Here is a 26464-nt window from a genome sequence, read left to right as displayed (position 1 = left end):
GAAAGTTGCCTGTGAAGCAACTCCCCTGCAGGTGGGGAGCCGGGGCCTCAAACCGGGATCCTTACGCTGGTCCTTGGGCTTTGCGCCACCTGCGCTTAACCCGCTGCGCCACCGCCCGACCCCTGAGCACTGGTTTTCTACCAAGAGCTCAGCAGACCCTCCTTACACTACTGCCCAGCGTTCATTCCATCATTCAGCTCACTGCCATGCAGAGAAACTCAAAGTGGGGTAAATGCCAGCCCTGGGGAAGAGGCAGAATCTGAGCCTGGCTCTTCCCTCCAGCTGCTGTTCATTAGGCCTTTCCAGGCTCCACTCCCCCACCAGCACCGTGACTGTGACACACACTCACACAGATATGCTCTCTCTCACACACAGAGATGCACACACAGACACACACACACACACTCACACAGATATGCTCTCTCTCACACACAGAGATGCACACACAGACACACTCACACACACACACAGATATGCTCTCTCTCACACACAGAGATGCACACACAGACACACACGCACACACTCACACAGATATGCTCTCTCTCACACAGAGATGCACACACACACACACACACTCACACAGATATGCTCTCTCTCACACACAGAGATGCACACACAGACACACACACACACACACTCACAAAGATATGCTCTCACACACAGAGATGCACACACACACACACACTCACACACTCACACAGATATGCTCTCTCTCACACACAGAGATGCACACACACACACACACACACTCACACAGATATGCTCTCTCTCACACACAGAGATGCACACACAGACACACACACACAGAGATATGCTCTCTCTCATACACAGAGATGCACACACAGACACACACGCACACAGATATGCTCTCTCTCACACACAGAGATGCACACACAGACACACTCACACACACACACAGATATGCTCTCTCTCACACACAGAGATGCACACACAGACACACACGCACACACTCACACAGATATGCTCTCTCTCACACACAGAGATGCACACACAGACACACACACACACACAGATATGCTCACACACACACACTCACACAGATATGCTCTCTCTCACACACAGAGATGCACACACACACACACAGATATGCTCTCTCTCACACACAGAGATGCACACACACACACACACTCACTCACACAGATATGCTCTCTCTCATACACAGAGATGCACACACAGACACACACACGCACACACTCACACAGATATGTTCTCTCTCACACACAGAGATACACACACAGACACACTCACACAGATATGCTCTCTCTCACACACAGAGATGCACACACAGACACACACATACACACACACTCACACAGATATGCTCTCTCTCACACACAGAGATGCACACACAGACACACACACACACACACTCACACAGATATGCTCTCTCTCACACAGAGATGCACACACACACACACACACTCACACAGATATGCTCTCTCTCACACACAGAGATGCACACACACACACACACACTCACACAGATATGCTCTCTCTCACACACAGAGATGCACACACAGACACACACACTCACACAGATATGCTCTCTCTCATACACAGAGATGCACACACACACACACACTCACACACTCACACAGATATGTTCTCTCTCACACACAGAGATACACACACAGACACACTCACACAGATATGCTCTCTCTCACACACAGAGATGCACACACAGACACACACATACACACACACTCACACAGATATGCTCTCTCTCACACACAGAGATGCACACACAGACACACACACACACACTCACACAGATATGCTCTCTCTCACACAGAGATGCACACACACACACACACACTCACACAGATATGCTCTCTCTCACACACAGAGATGCACACACACACACACACACTCACACAGATATGCTCTCTCTCACACACAGAGATGCACACACAGACACACACACACACTCACACAGATATGCTCTCTCTCACACACAGAGATACACACACGCACACACTTACACAGATATGCTCACACACACACTCACACAGATATGCTCTCTCTCACACACACAGATACACACACTCACACACTCACACAGATATGCTCTCTCTCTCACACACAGAGATACACACACACAGACACACACATGCACTCACACACACACTCACACAAATATGCTCTCTCACACACACATACAGTCACACAGATATGCTCTCTCACACACAGAGATACACACACAGACACACTCACACAGATATGCTCACACACACAGTCACACAGATATGCTCTCTCACACACAGATACACACACAGACACACACATGCACACACACACACAGATATGCTTTCTCTCACACACACAGATACACACACAGACACACTCACATAGATATGCTCACACACACACACTCACACAGATATGCTCTCTCACACACAGAGATACACACACAGACACACACATGCACACACACACTCACACAGATATGCTCTCTCACACACAGATACACACACAGACACACATATGCACACACACAGATATGCTCTCTCACACACAGATACACACACAGGCACACATACAGAGACACACACGCACACTCACACACATAGACTCACACAGATAGGCTCTTTCACACAGAGATACACACACAGACACACACACACACTCTCTCTCTCTCTGACACACACACACACACACACACACACACACACACACACACACAATCATCACTGTGATTTCACTGCTCCAGGCGAGAGAGAGAGAGAGGAGACAGACAGACAGACAGCCATAGCACCAAGCTTCCTTCAGTGTGATGGGGCCAGGGTTGTCCAAACCTGGGTCGTGCACCCGGCCCTGTGACCACAATACTCTTGAAGACCCTGTTGTCCTTTGGATTTGCTTGATTGAGGGAGGACTTTGTTGTACTATTTCTGGTGTGCAGTTTGAACCTTTTTTTTTTTGCCTCCAGGGGTATTGCTGGGGCTCGGTGGCTGCACTATGAATCCACTGCTCCTGGAGGCCATTTTTCCCCTTTTGTTGCCCTTGTTGTTTATCATTGTTGTTATTATTATTATTGTTGTTGCTGTCATTGTCCTTGGTGCCACCTGTGCTTAACCTGCTGCTCTACCGCCTAACCCCAATTTGAACCATTTTATGTCCACCCAGAATCCGTTCTCATGACAGGAGGGTCAAGGAAAGTGTGACTCATAGAAAACCAGAGATAGGGAGTCAGGTGGTGGCGCAGCGGGTTAAGTGCTAGTGGCACAAAGCACAAGGACCGGCGTAAGGATCCCGGTTCGAGCCCCCGGCTCCCCACCTGTAGGGGAGTTGCTTCACAAGCGGTGAAGCAGGTCTGCAGGTGTCTGTCTTTCTCTCCTCCTCTATCTTCCCCTCCTCTCTCCATTTCCCTCTGTCCTATCCAACAACAACATCAATAACAACAATAATAACTACAATAATAATAACCACAACAAGGCTACAAGGGCAACAAAAGGGGGAAAAATGGCCTCCAGGAGAGGTGGATTCATAGTACAGGCACTGAGCCCCAGCAATAACCCTGGAGGCAAAAAAGAAAGAAAGAAAGAAAGAGAGAAAGGAAGAAAGAGAGAGACAACCAGAGATAACAGCCTTGTCCTTTTTTTTAAAGCCAGTGTCAGGAGCGTCTTCCTGCTTCAAGACAGCACGCCGAGTTGCTGATCTGTAAGGGTTCACAGGCCTCACCTGAACTCTCCGCCCCCCTGCGCTTTTGAACAGCGTGTGGCTACTGACTGGGGGGGCACCTTTTCTGGCCGGTTTTTGCTCTTTGCATCACCCAGCCTTCGAGTATCTTTTTTTATGTTCCTTTTTTTTGTCATTTGCCTTTTTATGTACTTTATTATTTTTTAAATTTTTTAATATTTATTTATTTTCCCTTTTGTTGCCCTTGTTGTTTTATTGCTGTAGTTATTGTTGTTGTTATTGATGTTGTCGTTGTTGGATAGGACAGAGAGAAATGGAGAGAGGAGGGGAAGACAGAGAGGAGGAAGAGAAAGACAGACACCTGCAGACCTGCTTCACCGCCTGTGAAGCGACTCCCCTGCAGGTGGGGAGCCGGGGGCTCAAACCAGGATCCTTACGCCGGTCCTTGCACTTTGCGCCACGTGCGCTTAACCTGCTGCGCTACCGCCTGACTCCCATACTTTAATTTTTTAAGGTGATTATTTCATTTGTTCCTTTTGCATTGATTTACAGGATTTATGGATGTTTTCTGGTCACTAAGACACTGCCAGTTAGACGATTTATTTATTTATTTATTTATTTTTATCCCACTAGGGCTTTTGCTGGAGCCTAATACCTGCATGATGGCACTGTTAATAACTGGTATCTTTGGGGGCTGGGTGGGTGAAGCGTGGAGGGCGAGAGACAGGAGGGGAGTCAGGGAGGGGAGAGATACCACAGCACTGCTCCCAAATCTCCCCTGTGCCGGGGCGCCCTCATGACTGGGGGCACAGACCTGTGCCTTCTACTGAGTGAGCTGTCTGCTGGCCCTACACTTACACTTGTGCCTGATAGCTTGCATGTGCTTTAAACATACTTAATTATTTGTCTCCTAGTCCTTTTTTTGGCTTGTACTTTTTTTTAAAAAAGATTTTATTTATTTATCAGTGAGAAAGACAGGAAAGAGAGAAAGAACCAGACATCACTCTGGTACAAGTGCTGCTGGGGATTGAACTCAAGACCTCATGCTTGAGGGTCCAGTGCTTTATCCACTGTGCCACCTCCCGGACCATTGGCTTGTACTTTTTGTATCTTGCTTAAGAGATCTTTCTCTGTGAAAAAGTATTTTCTTTTTTGAAAGTTTAATTTTTCAGGATTAGGTCTTCATGTAACTTGGAGTTGGGAGCTGAAACAGGGTGTAAATTCGGATTTAATTTTTCTCCAGTATGGATAACAATCAGTTTCAGCATCCACTAATTTGTAATGCCTTTTCCGCTCTGTATTAGGGTTCACACAGCAAATATTTCAGGTTGCTTTATTCTTTTCCGTTAGTCTGCGTGTCTATTCCTGTGCAATAAACCCTGTCTTAATGGCTTCACAGTAAAGTGCTGGTGTTTGATAGAATAAGTATCCCACCTGTGTTCTTTAAGATTGCTATGGCTATTTTGGGACCATTGTTTTGCCTTAAAATTTTAGTACAAGCTTGTCAAGTTTCATGAAAAATCTTGTAGGAATCTTGATTTATTTGTCCAACAACTGTTCTATATCAATTAGTTAATACCAGCCACTATTCCAGATGCTTTGCAAATACTCCGTCAAAGTGTATAACTTCTGTTTGGAGAGAACAGCTATATGCTGTTGAATCTTCTCGTGCACATGGTGAGGGGTTGGCCTTCTGTAATGCCATTTAACGTAATATTATAATCTCTCCTTTTAAAAATCTTTATTTACTGAATAGAGACTGCCAGAAATTGAGAGGGTAGGGGGAGCTAGGGAGTGAGACAGAGAGATACACCTGCAGCCCGGCTTCACCACTCAAAGCTTTCCCCCTTGTGGGATGGGAGGGGGCTTGAATTGGAGTCCTTGTGCATTATAACACGTGCACTCAACCAGGTGCACCACTGCCCAGCTCCCCAAATTATTATAATCTCTACAGTGTTTTTTAAAATTTCCTAATTGGGGAATTAATGTTTTACATTCCATAGTAAATATAATAGTTTGCACATGCATGACATTTCTCAGTTTTCCATATAACAGTACAACCCCCACTAGGTCCTCTGTCATCCTTCTTGGACCTGTATCAGTGTTTTTTTTTTTTTTTTTTTTTGCGTTTTCTTTCCGTTTTATTGCACAGGACAGAAATTGACAGGGGGAGGGGACATCCAGAAGGAGAGAGAGGCAGAGAGATGCCTGCAGCGCTCGTCACCACCTGTGAAGTCTTCCTCTGAAGCTGAGACTATAGTGACCTTAGTGATTTATCCTGATTTACTCCGTGGCCACTTTTCAGCTTCTGAAAAGTTTACTGTTAAAGAAGTGATCATTTGACAAATAGCACTTCCCAGCTGAACATTACTGGTGGAAAAATATCGACTAGGAATTTTCCTTAACGTTCATTTACTCTGGTGAAAATCATAACTTTGGTTGGTTAGGGCTTTTGGGCAAACAAAAGTGGTGTTAGTGGGTATTCTTTCCTCCTTAACTGTAAAGGCAATGCTTCTCATTTTTCTCCACTAACAAGAATGCTTCTTTTAAGTTTTTTTTTTTTTACCAGGTTCAGAAAGTTTCTCAATTTTTCATTTGTGACTTTTCTGCCCATGTCTTCTTCTTCCTCCTATTAGATGAGGTTGTTTGCTTTTTTTTTTTTTTTGTCATTGTTACTGAGTTTGGTGAACTTTTTGTATGCTGTGGATATTAACCTTTTGTCTGATATATAGTATAGAAAGATATCCCATTCTGTAGGGTGTCTATTTGGGCGGCAGTTTTTTTTTTTTTTTTTGCTGTGCAAACATTTTTCAGTTTGATGTAGTCATCGAAGACACCTTTAAGATTTAGCTTGAAAAGAGTTCTGCCAATATTTTCCTCTAAATATTCAAAGGTTTCTAGTTTAACTAATCCAAATCCTGGATCCATCTGGAGTTTACGTTTGTGTGTGGTGAGATGAGGTGATTCAGTTCCATTTGCCGCACGGTTCATCCCATTTCCCCAACACTATTTGTTGAAGAGCCCGAGGATGGAAGCAGCCTCAAGGCCCGTGGGCAGATGACTGGGTAGAAAAGTGATGTGCTTGGTTGAGTGCACAGGTTATTATGTTCAAGGACCCAGGTTCAACCCCTGGGTCCCCACCTTCAAGGGGGACAGATCTTCATGAGCAGTGAGGTGATGTGCAAGTGTGTCTCTCCCAACCTGTCTTCCCCTTCCCTCTCAATTTCTGCCAGTCTCTAACACATAAATAAAATATTAAAAAAGAAGTTATGAAGTAGTTACTTAGTGGAGAACTACTCTGCAATTAAAAAAAGGTTACTATGTCCTTTTGGACAAAATGGATGGATTATATAATCACTAGAGGTGATTATGGTCAGTGAGTATGGAGGTGAAAGGCAGCTACTGGATGCTTTGAAATACAGAGAAATGGAGCGCGTGAACTCGGGGTGGGGGAAGGAGTCAACCTGTCCGTCAGACCTTGGGGAACCTCGGCGAGTCTTGGTTATTGTTGGTGAGTAGGGAGTGGGGGCACAGAGCTTTGGTGGTGTGGGACTTTACTCTTGTTACCTTAGGATCTTGCACATCACTGTTAAGTCACTAATAAAAAGAGTGTTTAGATTCATGTTGTGCCAGGATGGACAGGCTGAGAGGTCTAGGGGAAGTCATCCTGCCCGCCCAAGCCTCGGGTGTCCAGCAAGAGTCTCTGTGAGTCAAGAGACTGTTATGATGACACCTGGTTTCTGTTATCCAGAAGGAAGCTGGGTGGCCTGGTGGAGGGAGATGCCGGAAGATGCTGAGATGAGGCACCCAACCGGAGCAGGACTGAATGGGCCACTTCAGAAGGGTGAAGCGTTTTAATTGTCATCTTCCAAATTAAGCTCTCGGATTTCCTCCCGGTGTTCTTGTTCCCTTGGGTCCTGTCACCACAGAACTGAGTCGCCACCGGGGGCCCATCACCATGGGTTCCAAGCGCTCTCGGGGAGGCCTGTGCAGTAACTGAGGCTCCTCTTCAGGACCCATGTTGGCTGCCCAGGGACTTGCTGGGGAGGGTTGAGAAGCTGTTGCCTAGCAACCGCTTCCCTCCCTGGACCTGACAGGCTTACAGAGCCAGGCACTTCTGTGCAGTTCTGGAGAGACTTCTGAGTCAGGGTCCTTTCCATAACCCCTGCCCCTTCAACTCCTTCTGTCTTTAAACTCAGACTCCAGAAAGCGATTCTGATGCAAAGACAAGTTGGCACCACTAGTGTAGGCTGTCTAGACCTGAATGTCCACGCTTGTGTGTAGAATCCCTTTGCATCAGGGCCAGAACCGACCTCACGTACACAGAGCATAACTCCTGCTTGTGCCAGGCCCAGGGTGCAATTATTATTAGCATTATTTTCCTTTTTGCCTCCAGGGTTATTGCTGGGGCTCGGTGCCTGCACCATGAATCCACTGTTCCTGGAGGCCATTTTCCCCATTTTGTTGTCCTTGTTGTTGCCCTTATTGTTATTGTTGCCATTTATGTTGTTTTTGTTGGATAGGAGAGAAATAGAGAGAAGAGGGGAAGATAGAGAAGGAGAGAGAAAGACAGACACCTGCAGACCTGCTTCATCGCTTGTGAAGCAACTCCCCTGCAGGTGGCGAGCCGAGGGCTCGAACCAGGATCCTTATGCCGGTCCCTGAGCTTTGTGCCACCTGCGCTTAACCTGCTGTGCTACTGCCCAGCCCCCTGTTTTTATTATTTTTTTGCCTCCAGGGTTATTGCTGAGTTTCAGTGTCTGCACGATGACCCACCATTCCTAGTGGCCATTTTCTTTTTTTCTTTTTTTCCCTTTTCTTTTCTTTTCTTTCTTTATTTATTCTTATTGGGGAGATTAATGGTTACAGTTCACAGTGAAATACAGTAGTTTGTGCATGTATAACATTTCTCAGCTTTTAAAAATGTTTTTTTATTATTTATTTTCCCTTTTGTTGCCCTTGTTTTGTTGTTGTAGTTATTATTATTATTGTTGATGTTGTCATTGTTGGATAGGACAGAGAGAAATGGAGAGGAGGGGAAGACAGAGAGGGGGAGAGAAAGACAGACACCTGCAGACCTGCTTCACCGCCTGTGAAGCGACTTCCCTGCAGGTGGGGAGCCGGGGGCTCGAACCAGGATCCTTATGCGGGTCCTTGTGCTTTGCGCCCCATGCACTTAACCCGCCGCACTACCGCCCGACTCCCTACATTTCTCAGTTTTACATATAACACTACAACCCCCCACTAGGTCCCACTCTGCTGTCATGTTCCAGGACCTGAACACACCCCCACCCATCCCAGAATCCTTTACTTTGCTGAATCCGCCAACTCCAGTCCTAGTTCTGCTTTGCGTTTCTCCTTCTGTTCTTATTTTTCAGCTTTGTCTATAAGTGTTTCCCTTTCTTTTATGATGGAGACAGACAGAAGGGGGAGAGAAAAAGAGATAGAGAGAAAGAGAGATAGCTATGGTACTGCTCAAGAAGCCCCCCTCATCCCCCTGGTAGGTGGGGACCGGGGATCTGAACCTGGGTCCTCACACATGGTAACACGCGGTCAAATGGATGTACCACCACTGTTCCTAGGCGTGTGATGACAGATGGCTGACGTCCCTTCTCTGGGCCTTGAGTCTTGTAGTGCAGGTGGGAGTTTAAGGCAGATTACTGACTGCCAGTGTCTGTTCCAGCAAGGCGGGTGGCTCAGAACTCTCCATTCACGGGTCTCCCTCCTGGCCGGACCCGAGAGGAACCAGGCTGTGGGGCCACCTGCAAGGTGATGCCAGAAGTACTCAGGGGACTCCTGGAAGAAGGGTCTGTGACCCCCCCAGGTGTCTCTGCACAGCAGTGTTCTGCCATGCTCAGCACTTTGACTAGACGATGGTCTCTACCAAGGCACGTGGCCCCAGCTCCTACTTACTCCACAGGGGCCAAGAGAGCCTTAAGGCCGGGAATCTGTGATTGCATTTCTGCCAGCTGGACTCTGAAGAACTAGACATGGAAATATTTAAGGTTCTTTCAGGGAAGCTATAGAGATCTGGTGGGAAGACCAAGGGATTAGGAGATGGACATACATATATACAGACAGACAGACAGACAGACAGACTCTGTGTCAAACCACTGCTGAGCAATAGGGTGATGGTTAGTCTCTAGCAGAATTATTGCTGACCTATAGGTGCCCTTGTGCATGTTGGCAGAAGTTTCCTCTTTTTTATTTTTCCTCCAAGGTTATTGCTGGGGCTCGGTGTCTGCGCTATGAATCCACTGCTCCAGGAGGCTATTTTTTTCTTTTTATTGCCCTTGTTGTTTTATCATTGTTGTTGTTATTATCGTTGTTGTTATTGCTGTCATTGTTGTTGGATAGGACAGAGAGAAATCAAGAGAGGATGGGAAGACAGAGGGGGAGAGAAAGACAGACACCTGCAGACCTGCTTCACCGCTTGTGAAGCGACTCCCCTGCAGGTGGGGAGCCGGGGGCTCGAACTGGGATCCTTACGCCGGTCCTTGTGCTTTGGCCATGTGTACTTAACCCACTGCGCCACCGCCTGGCCCCAAGTTCCCTCTTGTGAAGGCACTTTCTCTTGGGAAGTTGTCACTACAATTACATGTGAACCGTGTCCCCTTGAGTTGTGCAGTCACTCAGTCTCTGAGTCTTCTTTTTTTTTTTTTTTTCTTTTTTGTATTTATTTATTGGATAGAGACAGCCAGAAACCAACAGGGAATGGGTTGATGATGATGATGATGAGAGGGAATGAGAGAGAGAGATACTTGGAACACTGCTTCTCCACTTGCAAAGCTTTCCTCCTGCAGGTGGAGGCTGGGGGCTTGAACCCAGGTCCTTGCACATTGAAACCTGTGCACTCAGTCAGGTGTGCCACCACGAGGCCCCTCTTCTGTTTACTTATCTGGACAAAGAAGATGGCAGTGCCTGTGTCACTGGGCAGAGGTGAGGATGGAGATATGTGTAAGGTGGGATTTAAGAAACAAGGTCAGACCAGAGGGCTCTGAACTCCAACTCCATCAGGACCCGGAGAGAGAAGAGGAAAAAGGGGGGGACATCTGGATGGAGTAATAGGTGTAGGTGTGACTAGGAAAGGGAGAGAAGATGGGGCCATTGGAAAAAAGAAGGACAAATATATGCAAATATGGACAGATAGCTGTCAGAACAATAGTTAACCCATGTCTGTGACCTTAGGAGAACTGCTGTAGCTTCCGATGGAGGGAGTGGAGGCTGAGAACTCTGGTGGTGGAATTGTGCCCCTGTTGTCTTGTAATCTTGTCAATCAATGTTAACTCACTCACCAAACAAAAAGAAAGAAACAAGAGCCGAGAGGGAGACACAAAGTGGAACTTGCACTGGGTGGGGTCTGCACCAAAGCCAAGGACTGGGGTTGGGGGGGCGAGGAGAGCATGTTGGTGAAGGGGGTCTCTGTGAGGGTGAGAGTATCCTGCTGACTCCGAATTCAGGGGGATGAGAGAACCCGTGTATCGACAAGTACACTGTGAGCCATTAACCCACCAGTAAAGTGATAAAACAAATTCAGGGTCATATGTGAGCAGCTCCTCTGAAACGTGAACCTCCCTCCCTTTCTCGCCCCAGAAGCAGCAGCAGGTGTGGTCAGTTTGGAGCCTGAAGGCTTGTCCTGTCAGCTTGCCTCACTTCTGCTCCATCCTGGGAGTTGATTTTAAGCTGTCTTGGAATGCTGCTGGGCTTGTGCTGCAGGAGGGAGGGAGGGAGGGAGCTCCCGGGGGTGGGGAGCCTCTCCTGGGGCTGCAGAGTAGCGTCAGCATTGTGAGGTGGAGTTAGTGTTGAGGCCCAGGAGAACCGTGGCCAGAGAGGAAGAGTGGCACAGTTTCCAAGGAGTTCTTGCCTGGCCAGGAGTTGACCTGGGAGGGGGCCCCACGGGAAGGGAGAGAAGCAGCGGGCTGTGTTCCTGCCTGAGGAGGGAGAAGCCCTCGGCCATCAGGGAGCTGGGTGAGGCCATTGGAGTCCCCACTTAAGCTGTCACTGAGCTCTTCTGTTCTTTTAAAATTTTTACTAGTGATGTAATAATGGTGAACAAGATTGTAAGACAACAGGGGACAATTCCACACAGCTCCCACCACCAGAGTTCCCTGTCCCATCCCCTCCACTGGAAGTGTCCCTATTCTTTATCCCTCTGGGAGGATGGACCCAAATTCTTGATGGGGAGCAGAAGGTGGGAGTTCTGGCTTCTGTCATTGCTTCTCCACTGGACATGGTTGTTGGCAGGTGGATCTACACACCTCTAGCCTGTTTCTGTCTGTCCCTAGTGGGGCAGGGGTCTGGGGAGGGAGGTGACTGAACATTTCTCATACACATAAAGTTTGCAAAGAACACAAGGTCTCTTGTTACTTCCTCCTTCCTTTGAGTTTGAGGGCAGACACTTTTTTTTTTTTTTTTTTTTTGCCTCCTGGGGTATTGCTGGGGCTCGGTGCCTGCACTACAAATCCACTGCTCCTGGAGATCATTTCCCCCATTTTGTTGCCCTAGTTGTTAATGCTATTGTTGTTGGATAGGATAGAGAGAAATTGAGAGAGGAAAGGAAGACAGAAAGGAGGTGAGAAAGACAGACACCTGTGGACCTGTTTCACCGCCTGTGACCCCTGCTGCAGGTGGGGAGCCAGGGGGGTCAGAACCTGGATCCTTACACGGGTCCTTGGGCTTCGTGACATGTACACTTAACCCGATGCGCCATCGCCCTTTTACTTTTGGCTGGGTGTCCCAGGCTAGACTCCTTACCCTTTCTGAGCTTCATTTATGGGATGCAAGTAGTTATCCCATCTTTAAAGAGTCCAGCTGCCTTAGTGCGATATTCAAGAACTCTCAGGCCGCAACCCGACCTTCCCTTTGAGCGCCATTCCCTGTATCTTGCATCTGGCCATCTGAGATGCCGTCTCCTTTCGCAGACGTCTAATTCCCAGACGTGCTGTGCGCCGTTCCAGTGTCCTCCCCATAGGAAACAGTGCTGTCTGGAGAGATGCGCCCTGGCTCTTCCAAGTCCTGCCCTGTAAAGGTTCTCTGCTGCAAGTTACATGTAACCCAGCAGCCTGCGATTGAGTCCGACATGATGATATCTTACACTGTGTGTGTGAGTGTGTGTGTGTGAGTGTGTGTGTGTGTGTGTGTGAGTATGTATATGTGTGTGTGAGTGAGTGTGTGTGTTTGAGTGTGTGTGAGTGTGTGTGTATGTGTGTGAGTGTATGTGTGTGAGTGTGTATGTGTGTGTGTGTGAGTATGTGTGTTTGAGTGTGTGTATGTGTGTGAGTGTGTGTTATTGTTATTGTTTTAAATCTTTATTTATTGATTTTGAATAGAGACAGAAAGAAATTGTCAGAGGAGGGGAAATAGTGCGGAAGAGAGACAGAGAGACACCTGCAGCACTGCTTCACCACTTGTGAAGCTTTCCCCCTGCAGGTGGGGGCCAGGGACTTGAACCCGGATCCTTGCGCACTGTAATGTGTGCGCTTAACCAGGTGCGCCACCTCCTGGCCCCTAGAGTGTGTGTTATTGTGTGTGTGAGTGTGTGTGTGTGTGTGAGTGTGTGAGTGTGTGTGAGTGTGTGTGTGTGTGTGAGTGTGTGTGTGTGTGAGTGAGTGTGTGAGTGTGAGTAAGTGTGTGTGTGTGTGTGTGTGTGAGTGTGTGTGTGAGAGTGTGTGTGTGTGTGTGTGTGTGAGTGTGTGTGTGAGAGTGTGTGTGTGTGTGTGTGTGTGTGTGTGTGTGTGTGAGTCATCCAGGAGCTACTTAGCTCGGTTGTTCTGATTCAGGGCGTCTCCTAAGGTCACATTCAAGATGTCAACGAGTGCCCTTTCTCTTTTTGATAGAGAGTGAGAAGAGATAAAGAGAGAGAGGGAGAGAGACACACACAAGGAGAAGGGCGAGGCACAGCATCAGTGATCCACAGCTCATAAAGCTTCTTCATACACCTGAGCTTCAGGGCTTGGCAAGGCATACACTCTGCTGGAGAACTGTCCCTGGGAGAAACCCTAGGGAACGTCCTTCTGCCATGAGAGAAAGCTTCCTGGTGCGCAGGGAACTGGCTGGCAGTGAAGGGACCTGTGCCCAGAGCTGGCAAACTCCCATCCTCAGGGCAGTTCAGGCATGGCCGTGCCACCACGTGTGTGGGGCATCACAGAGAGATCAGCATGACATGTTGATTTACACCAAAACACCAAAAAACAGGTGCTTTTTTTCTGCCAGAAACTTTTATTTACTGTTTATTACTTTTTTTTACTGATTTATTGATTTAAAAAACTAGAAAATAAGAGGTACAAGCCCGCACCGTTCCCATCACCAGACCTCTGTGTCCCCACTGCCTCCATTGGAAGCTACAGCAATTCTCCTAAGGTTGTAGATATGGGTTAGCTATTATTTCTACAACTATCTGTCTATATTTGTCTATATATGCCCCCAATTCCTCCCCCTATGGCCCCCTCTTCTCCTTTCCAAGTCATACCTACACCTACGACTACATCCAAATCTCCCTCCTTTTTCCTCCTCTCTCTTCGGTTCCTGATGGAGTTGCAGCTCAGAGCCCTCTGGTCATCTCCCCTGTAGTTTCTCCCCCTCTGGGAGTCTGGACCCAAATTCTTTATGGGGACAGAAGGCAGGAGTTCTGGCTTCTGTCATTGCATCTCCACTGGACATGGGCACTTCTGCCAGGAACTTTTTTTTTTCCTCCTCCAGGGTTATTGCTGGGCTCGGTGCCTGCACCATGAATCCACCGCTCCTGGAGGCCATTTCCCCCCCTTTTTGTTGCCCTTGTTGTTGTAGCCTCATTGTGGTTATTATTATTGCCATTGTTGATGTTGTTCATTGTTGGATATGACAGAAATGGAGAGAGGAGGGGAAGACAGAGGGGGAGAGAAAGACAGACACCTGCAGACCTGCTTCACCGCCTGTGAAGCGACTCCCCTGCAGGTGGGGAGCTGGAGGCTCAAACCGGGAACCTTACGCCGGTCCTTGTGCTTTGCGCCACGTGCGCTTAACCCGCTGCGCCACTGCCCGACCCCCAGGAACTTTTTGCCTGCATCATTTCACTTCTCTTGGAAGAAGACCCTTGGGTCTCCCTTTCTTTATCTTTTCTAAAAATTGTATTTATTTATTCCCTTTTGTTGCCCTTGTTTTTTTTTATTGTTGTAGTTATTATTGTTGTTATTGATGTCATTGTTGGACAGAGAGAAATGGAGAGAATAGGGGAAGACAGAGAGGGGGAGAGAAAGACAGACACCTGTAGACCTGCTTCACCGCCTGTGAAGCGACTCCCCTGCAGGTGGGGAGCCGGGGGCTCAAACCGGGATCCTTACGCCGGTCCTTGTGTTTTGCGCCACGTGCGCTTAACCTGCTGCGCTACCGACTCCTCTTCCTCTCTTCTTTTAAGAGAGACCCCGGGAGACAGAGACATGCACAGAGAGGAGAGACAGCATGACATGTCAGAGTTCTTCCCAGTGGTGATGGCAGGTGCCTGCAATTCTGTCCTTCCCTCCTGAGGACGGCTGGCAGCCACAGCTGGCCGCAGGACTTCGAGCCCACTTCATGGGTGCTGTCTGACACCAGAGCACTGCTGTACGGGGTCTCCCTTCCATTCTGACCTCATTAATAGAAAAGAAACCCGCTGAACAAACCAAGCCAAGAACCACCACTGTTGGTCAGCAAGCTGAGAATACACAGGCAGGCAGGCTGCACACACGGTTGACTTGGTACAGTCCACGCAGGCAGGGCAAGGGCGTGCTGACAGGCACAAAGCCCCTGCATCACACCAGACAGTGCTCGAAACTCACCCCCAGGATTTTCGTCTGTGATTGTTCCTGGTTTCAAATGAGGAAAGGATTAGACAGCTTAGGTGGCCTGCCCACATTTGGACAAGCAGATGGGAAAGTTGGGATTGAAAGCCCTTCCTGCGAGCTCTTCTCAAGACAGTCCACATGACTAGAAACACTGAAGTGGGGGAGGGGGTGGGGTGGAAAAGGGGCAGTAGGATAGCGCACGTGGATAGTGCAGTGTCTGCCATGTGCAGGACCCAGGTTCTAGCTGGCCTCCAGGCACTGAAGGGGGATTTTGTGCTGTGGCCTCCTTCACTCTATCTCTGCTTTCTCTCTGTCTTAAAAAATGGCCACTGAGGGGGGCGGGCAGTAGCTCAGCGGGTTAAGCACACGTGGCACAAAGTGCAAGCACTGGCATAAGGATCCTGGTTCGAGCCCCTGGCTCCCCACCTGCAGGGGAGTCGCTTCACAGGCGGTGAAGCAGGTCTGCAGGTGTCTCTCTTTCTCTCCCCTTCTCTGTCTTCCCTTCTTCTCTCCATTTCTATCTGTCCTGTCCAACAACAACATCAATAATAACTACAACAATAAAACAACAAGGGCAACAAAAATAAATAAATAAATAAATAAATATTTAAAAAAATTGGCCACTATGTGAGATCAGATCTACAGGGATGCAGAGGTCATAGGCTCCTAAGCTGAATATGGGCCCCAGATCACATCAAATCGATGGGGTTTATAGTCAACAATATTTATACACCTTTCCCATATTAGGGAGCCACTCTCTTCCCTGATTCAGCTTTCTGTCCCTTTTCCAGCCATGATATCACCTCCCCAGACAATGAGTTGGATCCACCAAGGTTTTGTTAATGTCTCCTTTTTTAAATAAATAAAAAATTTAATAAAAAAAAAAGGCCACTGACACCCTGGAGTGATGTACCAGCATGCAGCTTTCTTTTTTTTTCCTTTTTTTACTCTAGTATTTTTACTTTATTATTACTATTGTTTTAATAAAAAGGAAACACTGAGTAAACCATAGGATAAGAGGGGTACAACTCCACATAATTCCCACCACCAGAACTCCGTATCCCATCCCCTCCCCTGATAGCTTTCCTATTCTCTATCCCTCTGGGAGGATGGACCCAGGGTCATTGTGGGATGCAGAAGGTGGGAGGTCTGACAGGTGGATCCATACTCCCAGCCTGTCTCTCTCTTTCCCTAGTGGGGCAGGGCTCTGGGGAAGCGGAGCTCCAGGACACATTGGTGGTGTTGTCCATCCAGGGAAGTCTGGTTGGTATCATGCTGGCGTCTGGAACCTGGTGGCTGAAAAGAGAGTTAACATATAAAGCAAATAAGATGTTGACTAATCATGAACCTAAAGGCTGGAGTAGAAGAGTTGGGGGTGTCTTCATTTTGTAGGTAGCTAGTAGGCATATTTTAATTATATTCCAAAGGGCCTGTGGCGATACTAGTTTTTTTTTCTCTTTCTCTCTTTTTTGTTTTTCCCTGGAGCCTGAAATCTGATATTCAGGTGGATCCAAGTTATTGTCTGCGGAGATGGTGTCATGGCTGGAAAAAGGACCAGAAAGCTGCATCAGGGAAGAGAGTAGCTCCCTAATATGGGAAAGGTGTATAAATATTGTTGACTGTAAACCCCATCGATTTGATGTGGTCTGGGGCCCATATTCAGCTTAGGAGCCTATGTGACCTCTGCATCCCTGCAGATCTGAGCTCACATTCTCTGGTCATGAGTAGGAACATTCCAAGCTGCCCCGATTTCAGGACCCATCTTCCTCAGGTGTAGCATAGAGTATGTTGTCCAGCCTCCCTTCAGAGGATGGAACATTCTCCACCATTGTTGATTGAAGTTGAGGGCAAGGTCCTATGGGGGCCCACAAAGGGGTCTATTGTGTTGTTCCTTATAGAGATGAACAGTAACAATGGAGAGAGGGATTTATTCGAAGTCTAGGCCCATCATGTCTGTTTGGGAATCTCAGGACTCCCCGATTAGGGCTCCAGCTGATGGGGTGGCTTGAAAGTGACTAAAGAGTCATCGTTAAAGTCTGCCAGTCTCTTGCCCTTATTCAGCTTTTGCAGTCCTTGCTCTGATAAGGTTAGCTTTGGGTGAGTGAGAGAACTGTAATAGGAAGTAGGTGAGGAGGGTATCTAAGTCTAAGTGGACACTATTTCATTATGAACTTGATACTGACTCACTACAGACTATTGTGTACTTTTGCTTTCAGGTGTATATTTTGCCCTAATTTATGGATACGTGTGAACATATGCTCTATCTCATGGGACCTGCTCTATATCTAGGTTTTGTGACTTTGTTAGGAAGTGAACCACCCAAAATGAAATTAGAGTATCCTATGAAAGGAAAGGTCTCACCTGAGTAATGAGGCTGAAGGGTTGACATTCATGCCTGCCATCTCTGGACACAGTCTGAAGTGAAGCGTGCTGAGGTGGTGCTTGTTGCATTGATTAGGTTGGGATTGGAAGATGCAGTGTCATTCGGTATGAATTGAGAGAAGCATGCAGGGAAGGAGCCCCACCTTAGAGGTTCCAGGACTCGGGGAAATACAGGCTCTATAGAGGAAGTGGGAGGTTCCTGCTGTCTTAGGGTTTAAGAAGACAATAGTTAGTTATTGCTATAATCACATTATTTGGCAATTGGGTTAAATTTGAAATATCCCATCGTTAGGATTTGCTGTATCATACACACCATCACCACAATTTATGTCCTTTGATGTTATTTGTATATAGCTGTGCCACCAGTTGCTTCTGTTCTCCCTGGTCTAAGCTTTCAAGAGTCAACATATCAAACACTCAGCCTATGGTATGTACATTAAAAATTTTGAGACATTCAATTAATTTTTTCCCCTCTCATATTAATTAAATAGTGATTTACATGACTACAGATTAATAGGAGTGTACATAAACACCATGTCCACCACCAAAAGACTGTGTCCCACCCCATCCTCCCCTCTCTGTCCCCCCCAGTGAAGCCTAACTTCTGCCCTCAATATCTCATCCCAGAGATTTTTACTTTGGTGCCCTGCTCCAACCAATATTCTTTTAAGAAAGCAGCAGAGAGGGATTCAAACTTCAGCTCCATTAGGACACAGAAAGAGAGAAGGGGGGGAAAAAGGACATTTGGAAGTAATAGGTGTAGGTGTGACCTGGAAAAAAAAAAGGGAAGATGGGACTAGAGCAATAAGCAGGGCAAATCTATATAAATATAGACAGGCAGTTACAGGAATGATAGTCAGCCCATATCTGCAACCTTAGGAGAGCTACTGGGGCTTCCAGTGGAGGGAGTGGGACACAGGACTCTGGTGGTAGGAACGGTAAGGAATTATACCCTGTTATCTTGTGGTTTTGTAAATAGCAAATCACTAATACAGTTTTGAAAAGAGAAAAGAGAAGGTGAGAGAAAAGGGAGAAGGGAGGGGCAGGGGTCTCCCCATTGGGTCTCTTTCAGTGCAGTGAGGGCCAGGCTGCCACTAGGCAGGGAACCACACTCTCCCTGTGAGCTGGTCACTGGATTCTTGGGGGTGAATGATAAGAATATGTCAGCTGGTGTTTCCACAGGAAGATATTCCCCAGGCCCCCATGCTGTCTTCTTTTCATTCTTTAAAATATCTATCTCTGCATGGAGACACACATTGAGAGGGTGTGTCTGTGCTCTGCTAGGATCCTCCTGTCTGTCCCACTGTGTGTGTCTGTGCTCTGCTAGGATCCTCCTGTCTGTCCTACTGTGTGTGTCTGTGCTCTGCTAGGATCTTCCTGTCTGTCCCACTGTGTGTGTCTGTGTTCTGCTAGGATCTTCCTGTCTGTCCCACTGTGTGTGTCTGTGCTCTGCTAGGATCCTCCTTTCTGTCCCACCGAGTGTGTCTGTGCTCTGCTAGGATTCTGCCTGCCCTCCAGCTAGCTGGTCCTGGAAGCCGGCACATGCCCACCACTCTCAAAGTCCAGCCCCAATGAATCACCCCACAGATTGGCTTCACTTTCTATTGTGCAAACCCTGATTCATAGTTGAATTGACAGCCAAAGTGGTCTGCAAAGCCTAGTGGGGGCAAGGAGCAGCCTGAGTGCTGGTGAAGCCTTTCTTTTTTTAGATTTTATTTTATTGGGGTGGGGGTTAATGGTTTACAGTCCACAGTAAAATACAGTAGTTTGTACATGTGTAACATTTCTCAGTTTTCCACATGACTACTCACCCCCCACTAGGTCCTCCTCTGCCATCATATTCCAGGACCTTACCCCCCCACCCCACCCCAGAGTCCTTTACTTTGGTGCCGCACACACACTCCAGTCCAAGTTCTGCTTTGCGTTTTCTTAATTTTCAACTTTATAAAATTATTATTAGCGATTCAATAGTGATTGGCAAGAATGTGGGATAACAGGGATACAATCCACACTGTTCCCACCACCAGAGCTCCATATCCTCCCTCCACTGGAAGCTCCCCTGTTCCTTTTCCCTCTGGGAGTGTGTGCCCAGGATCATTACTGGGAGCAAAGGTGGGAGGTCTGGCTTCTCTGCTGGGCACGGTGTTGACGGGTGGTGACGGCTTTCTTCTGGCTGTGTGGTCAGTTCCAGCTGGGCTGAGAGGCTGCGTTGAGGGGAGGCAGGTTTCAGTGTCTGGGCAGTGAGGCCCATTAAATTCTTTGATTATTACCTTTATTTATTAATTGGATAGGGACGGCCAGAAATTGAGAGGAAGGGGGAGATGTAGAGGGAGAGAGACACCTGAACCCTGCTTCACCACTCACAAAGCTTTTCTCCTGGGGGCTTGAACCTGGGTCCTTGTGCACTGTAATGTGTGCGCTCAACCAGGTGTGCCACCACCGGCCCCCTTTTCTTTATTTTTATTGTTTATTAAAATCCTTTAAAAATTATGTTTATTTATTTATTGGGTAGAGACAGCCAGAAATCGAGAGAGTAGGGGGAGATAGGGAGAGAGACAGAAAGACACTGCAGCCCTGCTTCACCATTCCTGAAGCTCTCCCCCTGCAGGTGGGGACCAGGGGCTCGAACCTGGGGCCTTGTGCACTGTCATGTGTGCGCTCAACCAGGTGCGCCACCACCCGGCCTCCTACAGGCTTATAATTAATTAAAGCAGAAATTGGGTTTGTCCAGCTTTGATATTTGTCAAACCGTTGGGAGCAAAGGGAATCAAGCCTTTTACTGTCTTCTTGGCAAAGCATCACGAGGGAGCTGTACCATGCTGAGGTACCTTTCTGGGCTCAGCCAGACTGGGAGGGATGGGTGGTGCTGTGAGCTTGACTTTGGGGTTCAGTTAGCTCCTCTGTTATAGAGAAAGCTTTCTAAGTGGTTTGGTTCTTCCTGCTCAGCTCAATCTGACTGAATCTTTTCCTTGCTGCTTTGTTCTTACCTACTGAAGGCTTAATAGGATTAAAGAGACAACTGGTAGCTGAGGCTCTTGCTTACACATGACAGTGAAGTTCCTTTGTTTTAAAATTAAAAAAAATTTTTTTTTTGCCTCCAGGGTTATTGCTGGGCCTCTGGTGGCTGCACCATGAATCCACCGCTCCTGGAGGCCATTTTTTCCTCCTTTTGTTGCCCTTGTTGTAGCTTCGTTGTGGTTATTATTATTGCCATTGTTGATGTTGTTTGTTGTTGGATAGGACAGAGAGAAATGGAGAGAGGAGGGGAAGACAGAGAGGGGGAGAGAAAGATAGACACCTGCAGACCTGCTTCACAGCCTGTGAAGCGACTCCCCTGCAGGTGGGGAGCCTTGAGCTTTGCACTATGTGTGCTTAACCCGGTGCACTACCGCCCAGCCCCCAGCCCCCAAGTTCCTTCTTTCGTACCTCACTTCACCCTCTTCTGGGTCACCTTGACGTGAGTCCTGGCTGCCATGTCGGCTGCATAAAAATGTCTCCCTCCTGCTCTCTGTGTCCTGGGTGTGTGGAGTGTCAGGCTCCAGGCTGTGTGTTGGCTTTCCCCCTGCAGGTTGGTACTGGGGGCTTGAACCTAGGTCCTTGCACACTGCTTCTGATTGGCACCTGGACTGTGTATGGAGTCATACTGTAAACATACCTCATTTAGAGAACTCCTCAGGGGCCAGGCCAGGATGCATCTGGTTAAGCGCACATGTTACAGTGCATAAGGACCCAGGTTCAAGCCCCTGGTTCCCACCTGCAGGGGGAAAGCTTCACAAATGGTGAAGCAGTGCTACAGGTGTCTGTCTCTCTCCCTCTCTAAATATTTATTTATTTTTTTAAATTTCTTTATTGGGAATTAATGTTTTACATTTGACAGTAAATACAATAGTTTGTACATGCATAACATTTCCCAGTTTTCCACAGAACAATACCACCCCCACTAAGGACCCAAATTCTTTATGGGGAGCAGCAGGTGGAAGGTCTGGCTTCTGTCATTGCTTCTCCGCTGGACATGGGTGTTGGCAGGTGGACCCACACCCCCAGCCTGTGTCTGTCTGTCCCTAGTGGGGCAGGGCTCTGGGGAGGGGAGGCTCCAGGACACAGGGGTGAGGGCGTCTGCGCAGGGAGGTCAGGATGGCGTCCTGGCAGCATCTGCAGCTCGGTGGCTGAAAGGGGCTGAGCAGTGTGTAATAAACAGGAACCAAAATAGCAGGACTGTATTTTTTCTTTAGAGATCAATGGTGGCCCAAAGTAGAAACAGTCTGAATTCAAAACCAGAGAAACTCACGTTGATCTCTAACTAGCTCCCTCCCTCCCTCCTTTTCCTCTACTGCTCCCCCCATCCCAGTCGGGACAGAATGTACTTTGATCTCCCCCTGCTGGTCACTTTGTATAATGCCTTGTTGATAGTTGGCCGAGACAATAAGGAAAGGCAATTGTCAGAAATAGAAAAGTAGACTGACATTGAATCTCTCACTGAAAAAATTGTCTATATGTAGCAAACATCTCTATTTATAAAATGGGAATATGACAAGACCATAGGATAAGAGGGGTACGATTCCACACATTTCCCACCCCCAGAACTCCGTATCCCCTCCCTTGAAAGCTTCTCCATTCTGTATCCCTCTGGGAGCATGGACCCAGGGTCCTTGTGGGGAGCAGAAGGTGGAAGGTCTGGCTTCTGTAATTGCTTCTCTGCTGAACATGGGCGTTGGCAGGTGGATCCATATTCCCAGCCTGTCTCTCTCTTTCTCCAGGTATAACAATATTTATACACTTTTCCATAATTGGGAGCTACTCTCCTCCCTGATCCAGCTTTCTAGTCCTTTTTCCAACTCTGACACCATCTCCCCAGACAATACCCCGGATCCATCTGCATGTCAGCTATCAGACTTGGGTAGAAACTAGTAAAGTCATAGCCCCTTGGAATATACCTAAAATAGACCTATTAGCTTTTTCCAAAATGGAGACACCCCAATCTTCATCTGAAATATTCTTGCCTCTAGGTTCATGATTAGTCAACAATTTGCTCTGCTTTATTCTTAACTCTTTTTTAGCCACCAGGTTCCAGATGTTATCATGATACCAGCTTGACTGCCCTGGGCTCACCAATGTAGCAAATTTTTAAATAATGCTTATTTTTGTCAAAGTCTGAAAAGAATTTTTTTCCTCTTAAATGTTGTGCTGGGGACTTGAACGCAGGGCCCCCCCAGGCTGATATTTTCATGTTTCACTGCCTAGGGCAGGGGGTGGGGGCAGAAGGCGGGAGACCCTGAAAGGTTCAGACTCCACAGCACTGTCCCATCATCCAGGAGTGTCCCCTGGTGCTGTGTTGTCTGTGGTTCACACCGAGGGCCTTATACAGCCGAGCTACCTGCTAGCTCCACAGGAATCTTGAAACCGCCTTGGTTTTACCTTCCTGGATCTGCATCAGTCAGATTCGTGCTATGGCGGTGGGCTGCTTCTGCGTGGTTCAGGAGAGCCCGATGAGAGGAGGCTTGACACGCAATGTGGTGCCTGGGGGAGGGAGGCAGCTGTGCAGACTTTGACTGCATGAGTGTGAGCAGTCGCCGTCCGGGGCGGAGTGAGCAAACTCAGCTGGCTGGGTCCTCTCCAGCTGCATTCAGATGTTCTGATGAGCGTGGCTAAGGCCTTTGGCCTCGCTTAGACATTACAGCCCCTTTGAGAATACAGAAAGTGGGACCAGGTGGTGGCACCCCTAGCTGAGCGCACATGTTACAGCGCACAAGGACCCTGGTTCAAGCCCCCGGTCCCCACACCTGCAGGGGGAAAGCTTTGCAAGTAGTGAAGCAGGGCTGCAGGTATCTCTCTGTTTCTCTCTATCTGTATCCCCCTTCTCTCTAGATATTTGGCTATCTCTGTGCAATAATAAAGATAATAAGAAGTTTTTATATTTTATTTTGTTTTATTTTAAAGAATTTATTTGTTTATTCCTGAGGAAGATAGGAGAGAGAAAGAACCAGACATCACTCTGGTACATGTGCTGCCGGGGATTGAACTTGGGACCCCATGCTTGAGAGCCTAGTGCTTTATCCACTGTGCCACCTCCCGGACCACAATAAGAACTTTTTAAAAAGAGAGAGGATATGGAAAGCGAAAGAGTAAATTGATTTTATCCTCTTACGAAGACTCTGAAATAGTACCTAAGGATCGCTCCTCCAGAGGGGCAGCTGGAGGCTGGGCTTCATCTGCGGATACAGGGGCCTCCAGGGTTATTTCTGGGATCGGTGCCTGCTTGATGAATTCAAATGGAGAGTCAAGGGGGAGAGAGAGAGGGAAAGAGGGAAAGAGAAAGGGGCCACCTGCAGCCCTGCTTCACCACTCACAAAGCTTTCCCCCTGCAGGTGGGGCTGGGGGTTGAACCCGGGTCCTTGCGTGTGGTGTTGTGTTCACTTTAGCAGGTGTGCCGCTACCCAGCGGCCCCCCCCCCCCATGCCTTGTTGTTAATCACACCTCTTTCCTTTATTCCAGTTGCAAATGAAGCCGGAGAGAAGGCTGCCAGGCCCCTCGCGCGCTTTTCTCGTGAGTATATCTTCCTTCGTTCCTTTCCTGGGCTCCTCTTGACACCAGCTACCTCTCTGTGGCTGCCATGCACCCTGCCGTCATGCTGTGTGTCGGCTGTGTCGCTGCCCTTGGCAGAGCCGTAGGATTAGGAAGGGTCCCCCATGTGCAGCGACCCCATTTGAGCCCCGCTGCTGCTGCTGCCGGCGAGCCGCTCCTGTCTTTTGCCTTTTTACTAAGGAGCTCAGGGCACAGCTGTTGACCTACGGATGCAATCTGTCCTCCCCTGTGACAGGTGTCTGCACCCCTCCCCCATTTAAGTCTTTTCCGTTATTACCCACCAGGACGGGGGGTGGGGGGGCAGGCAGTTGGAGGAGTACCAAGGGTCTCCCTCCCAGCCCTGACCTCAGGGCCGGACTTTCCCTGTGATCTGGGGTCGTGCTGCACTTGGTGGTGGAGGTGCTCAGAGCAGCTTCCTAGCCCACACTGCGCTGACCTCCCTTACGGCTGGCTCCATCCGGGCCATCACAGTCTTTCCCCAGCGTCCTCCTCTGTCTGATCATCTCTGTCTGATCGATAACAGAAATTTCCCGAGCTAAGGGAGAAGCAGAAGTGCAAACCTTCTTTGCAGCAGAAACACCAGGGCTCTTCATTCCAACGAGGGTGAAGTGCCTGATCGGAGACCTTCGTAGCGTGCACCCCGCCCGTATCTGAAGGTGTTTTCTCAGCGTATAAACAGGGGACAGAAAGGTTTTTTCATTCATTTGTTCACTGCATTTTCTGAATAACTACTGAGCACTAACAATCAGCCTTGCCCCTGCGTTATATGTTAAAGATACAGTTTCATTTAAGACAGTATTTTTGGGCTGGGCAGTGGTGTGCCCAGTTGAACACCCATGTTATCATGTGCAAAGACCTGGGTTCGAGCCCCCAGCTCCCCACCTGCAGGCCGAAAGCTTCATAAGCAGTGAAGTCTGCAGGTGTGTCTCTTTCTCCTCTGTCTCCCCCTCCCCTCTCAGTATTTTTCTGTCCTATCAAAATAAAATGAAATAATAATGATGGAAAAAAGATGGTTACTGGGAGAATTTGTCATTCAGGCACCAAGCTCCAGCAATAACCTTGGTTGCGATTAAAAAAGCAAGCAAGCAAACAAACAACAACAGAGCAAGATCCTTGCCGTCAAACTATGTAAGACTCGGACTGTGTGATGGGACAGAATCGTTAGTTAATACTGTGCAGAGGGCTGTTGAAAGGAGTCAGTACAGGGGTCAGGCATCAGGCCGGAGGCAGTGGGAAGCCAGGACGGGGTCTACCAGCGAGTGGCTCTTGCTTCTGTGGGAGAGGGATGCTTGGACTGGGTGCTGGCAGCTCCAGATGAGGCAGGTCTGGGAGGCACATTGCAGATACGGAGCAGACGGGCAACAGAGAGCCTCACACAGCAGAGAAGCTGGCTGGAGAGAATAGCACCAGGCCCCGTGTGGCCTAGGGCTGGGAGGAGACTAACTGCTAGAACATGAGATTTGTTTACGTGAGGCCCCAGCTTGGAGCCCCAGCATTACTCAGGCTAGCGGGGGCTACTCTGGTCTTTCTCATACATGGAATAAACACATAAGTACATTTCGTATAGATTTGTATTTGATTAATTAATTAGTTAATTGCCTCCAGGGTTATTGCTGGGGCTCGGTGCCTGCACTATGAATCCACTGGACCTGGAGACTATTTTTCCCATTTTGTTGCCCTTACTATTACCCTTGTTGTTGTTGTTATTATTATTATGGTCAGCGCTGTTGTTGGATAGGACAGAGAGAAATCGAGAGAGGAGAGGAAGACGGGGCGGGGGAGTGAAAGACAGACACCTGCAGACCTGCTTCACCGCCTGTGAAGCGACCCCCCTGCAGGTGGGGAGCCGGGGGCTCGAACGGGGATCCTTCCATGGGTCCTTTGCGCTTTGCGCCACATGTGCTTAACCTGCTGCGCTACTGCTCATCCCCCATTTATTATTATTTTAAAAGGAGGGACCTAGGACTGGCAAGATAGCTCATTTGGATAGTGCAGTGCTTTAGCATGTGCATGATCCAGGTTCAAGCCCAGCCCTCACCACA

The 26464-nt window shown here is 48.1% G+C and overlaps 1 protein-coding gene and 1 long non-coding RNA gene across 2 annotated transcripts in view; one reads left to right on the top strand and one right to left on the bottom strand.

Annotated features, from left to right (window-relative positions):
- The window catches only part of PDE1C (phosphodiesterase 1C), a 432015-nt gene that overhangs the window by 44462 nt on the left and 361089 nt on the right, over positions 1-26464 (top strand). The window contains exons 3-4 of the mRNA XM_060195824.1: positions 11254-11265; positions 24333-24383. Of these exons, the coding sequence (XP_060051807.1) occupies positions 11254-11265; positions 24333-24383 (63 nt within the window). The remainder of the gene's footprint in view (positions 1-11253; positions 11266-24332; positions 24384-26464) is intronic.
- LOC132539849 (uncharacterized) overlaps positions 1-26464 on the bottom strand; it is a 325383-nt gene that overhangs the window by 230556 nt on the left and 68363 nt on the right. The window lies entirely within an intron of this gene.

This window comes from Erinaceus europaeus, chromosome 8 (genome assembly GCF_950295315.1).
Source record: "Erinaceus europaeus chromosome 8, mEriEur2.1, whole genome shotgun sequence".
In the NCBI taxonomy this organism is placed as follows: Eukaryota; Metazoa; Chordata; class Mammalia; order Eulipotyphla; family Erinaceidae; genus Erinaceus; species Erinaceus europaeus.
Note: the sequence above shows the minus strand (reverse complement) of the source record. Positions and strands in the feature narration are given on the sequence as shown.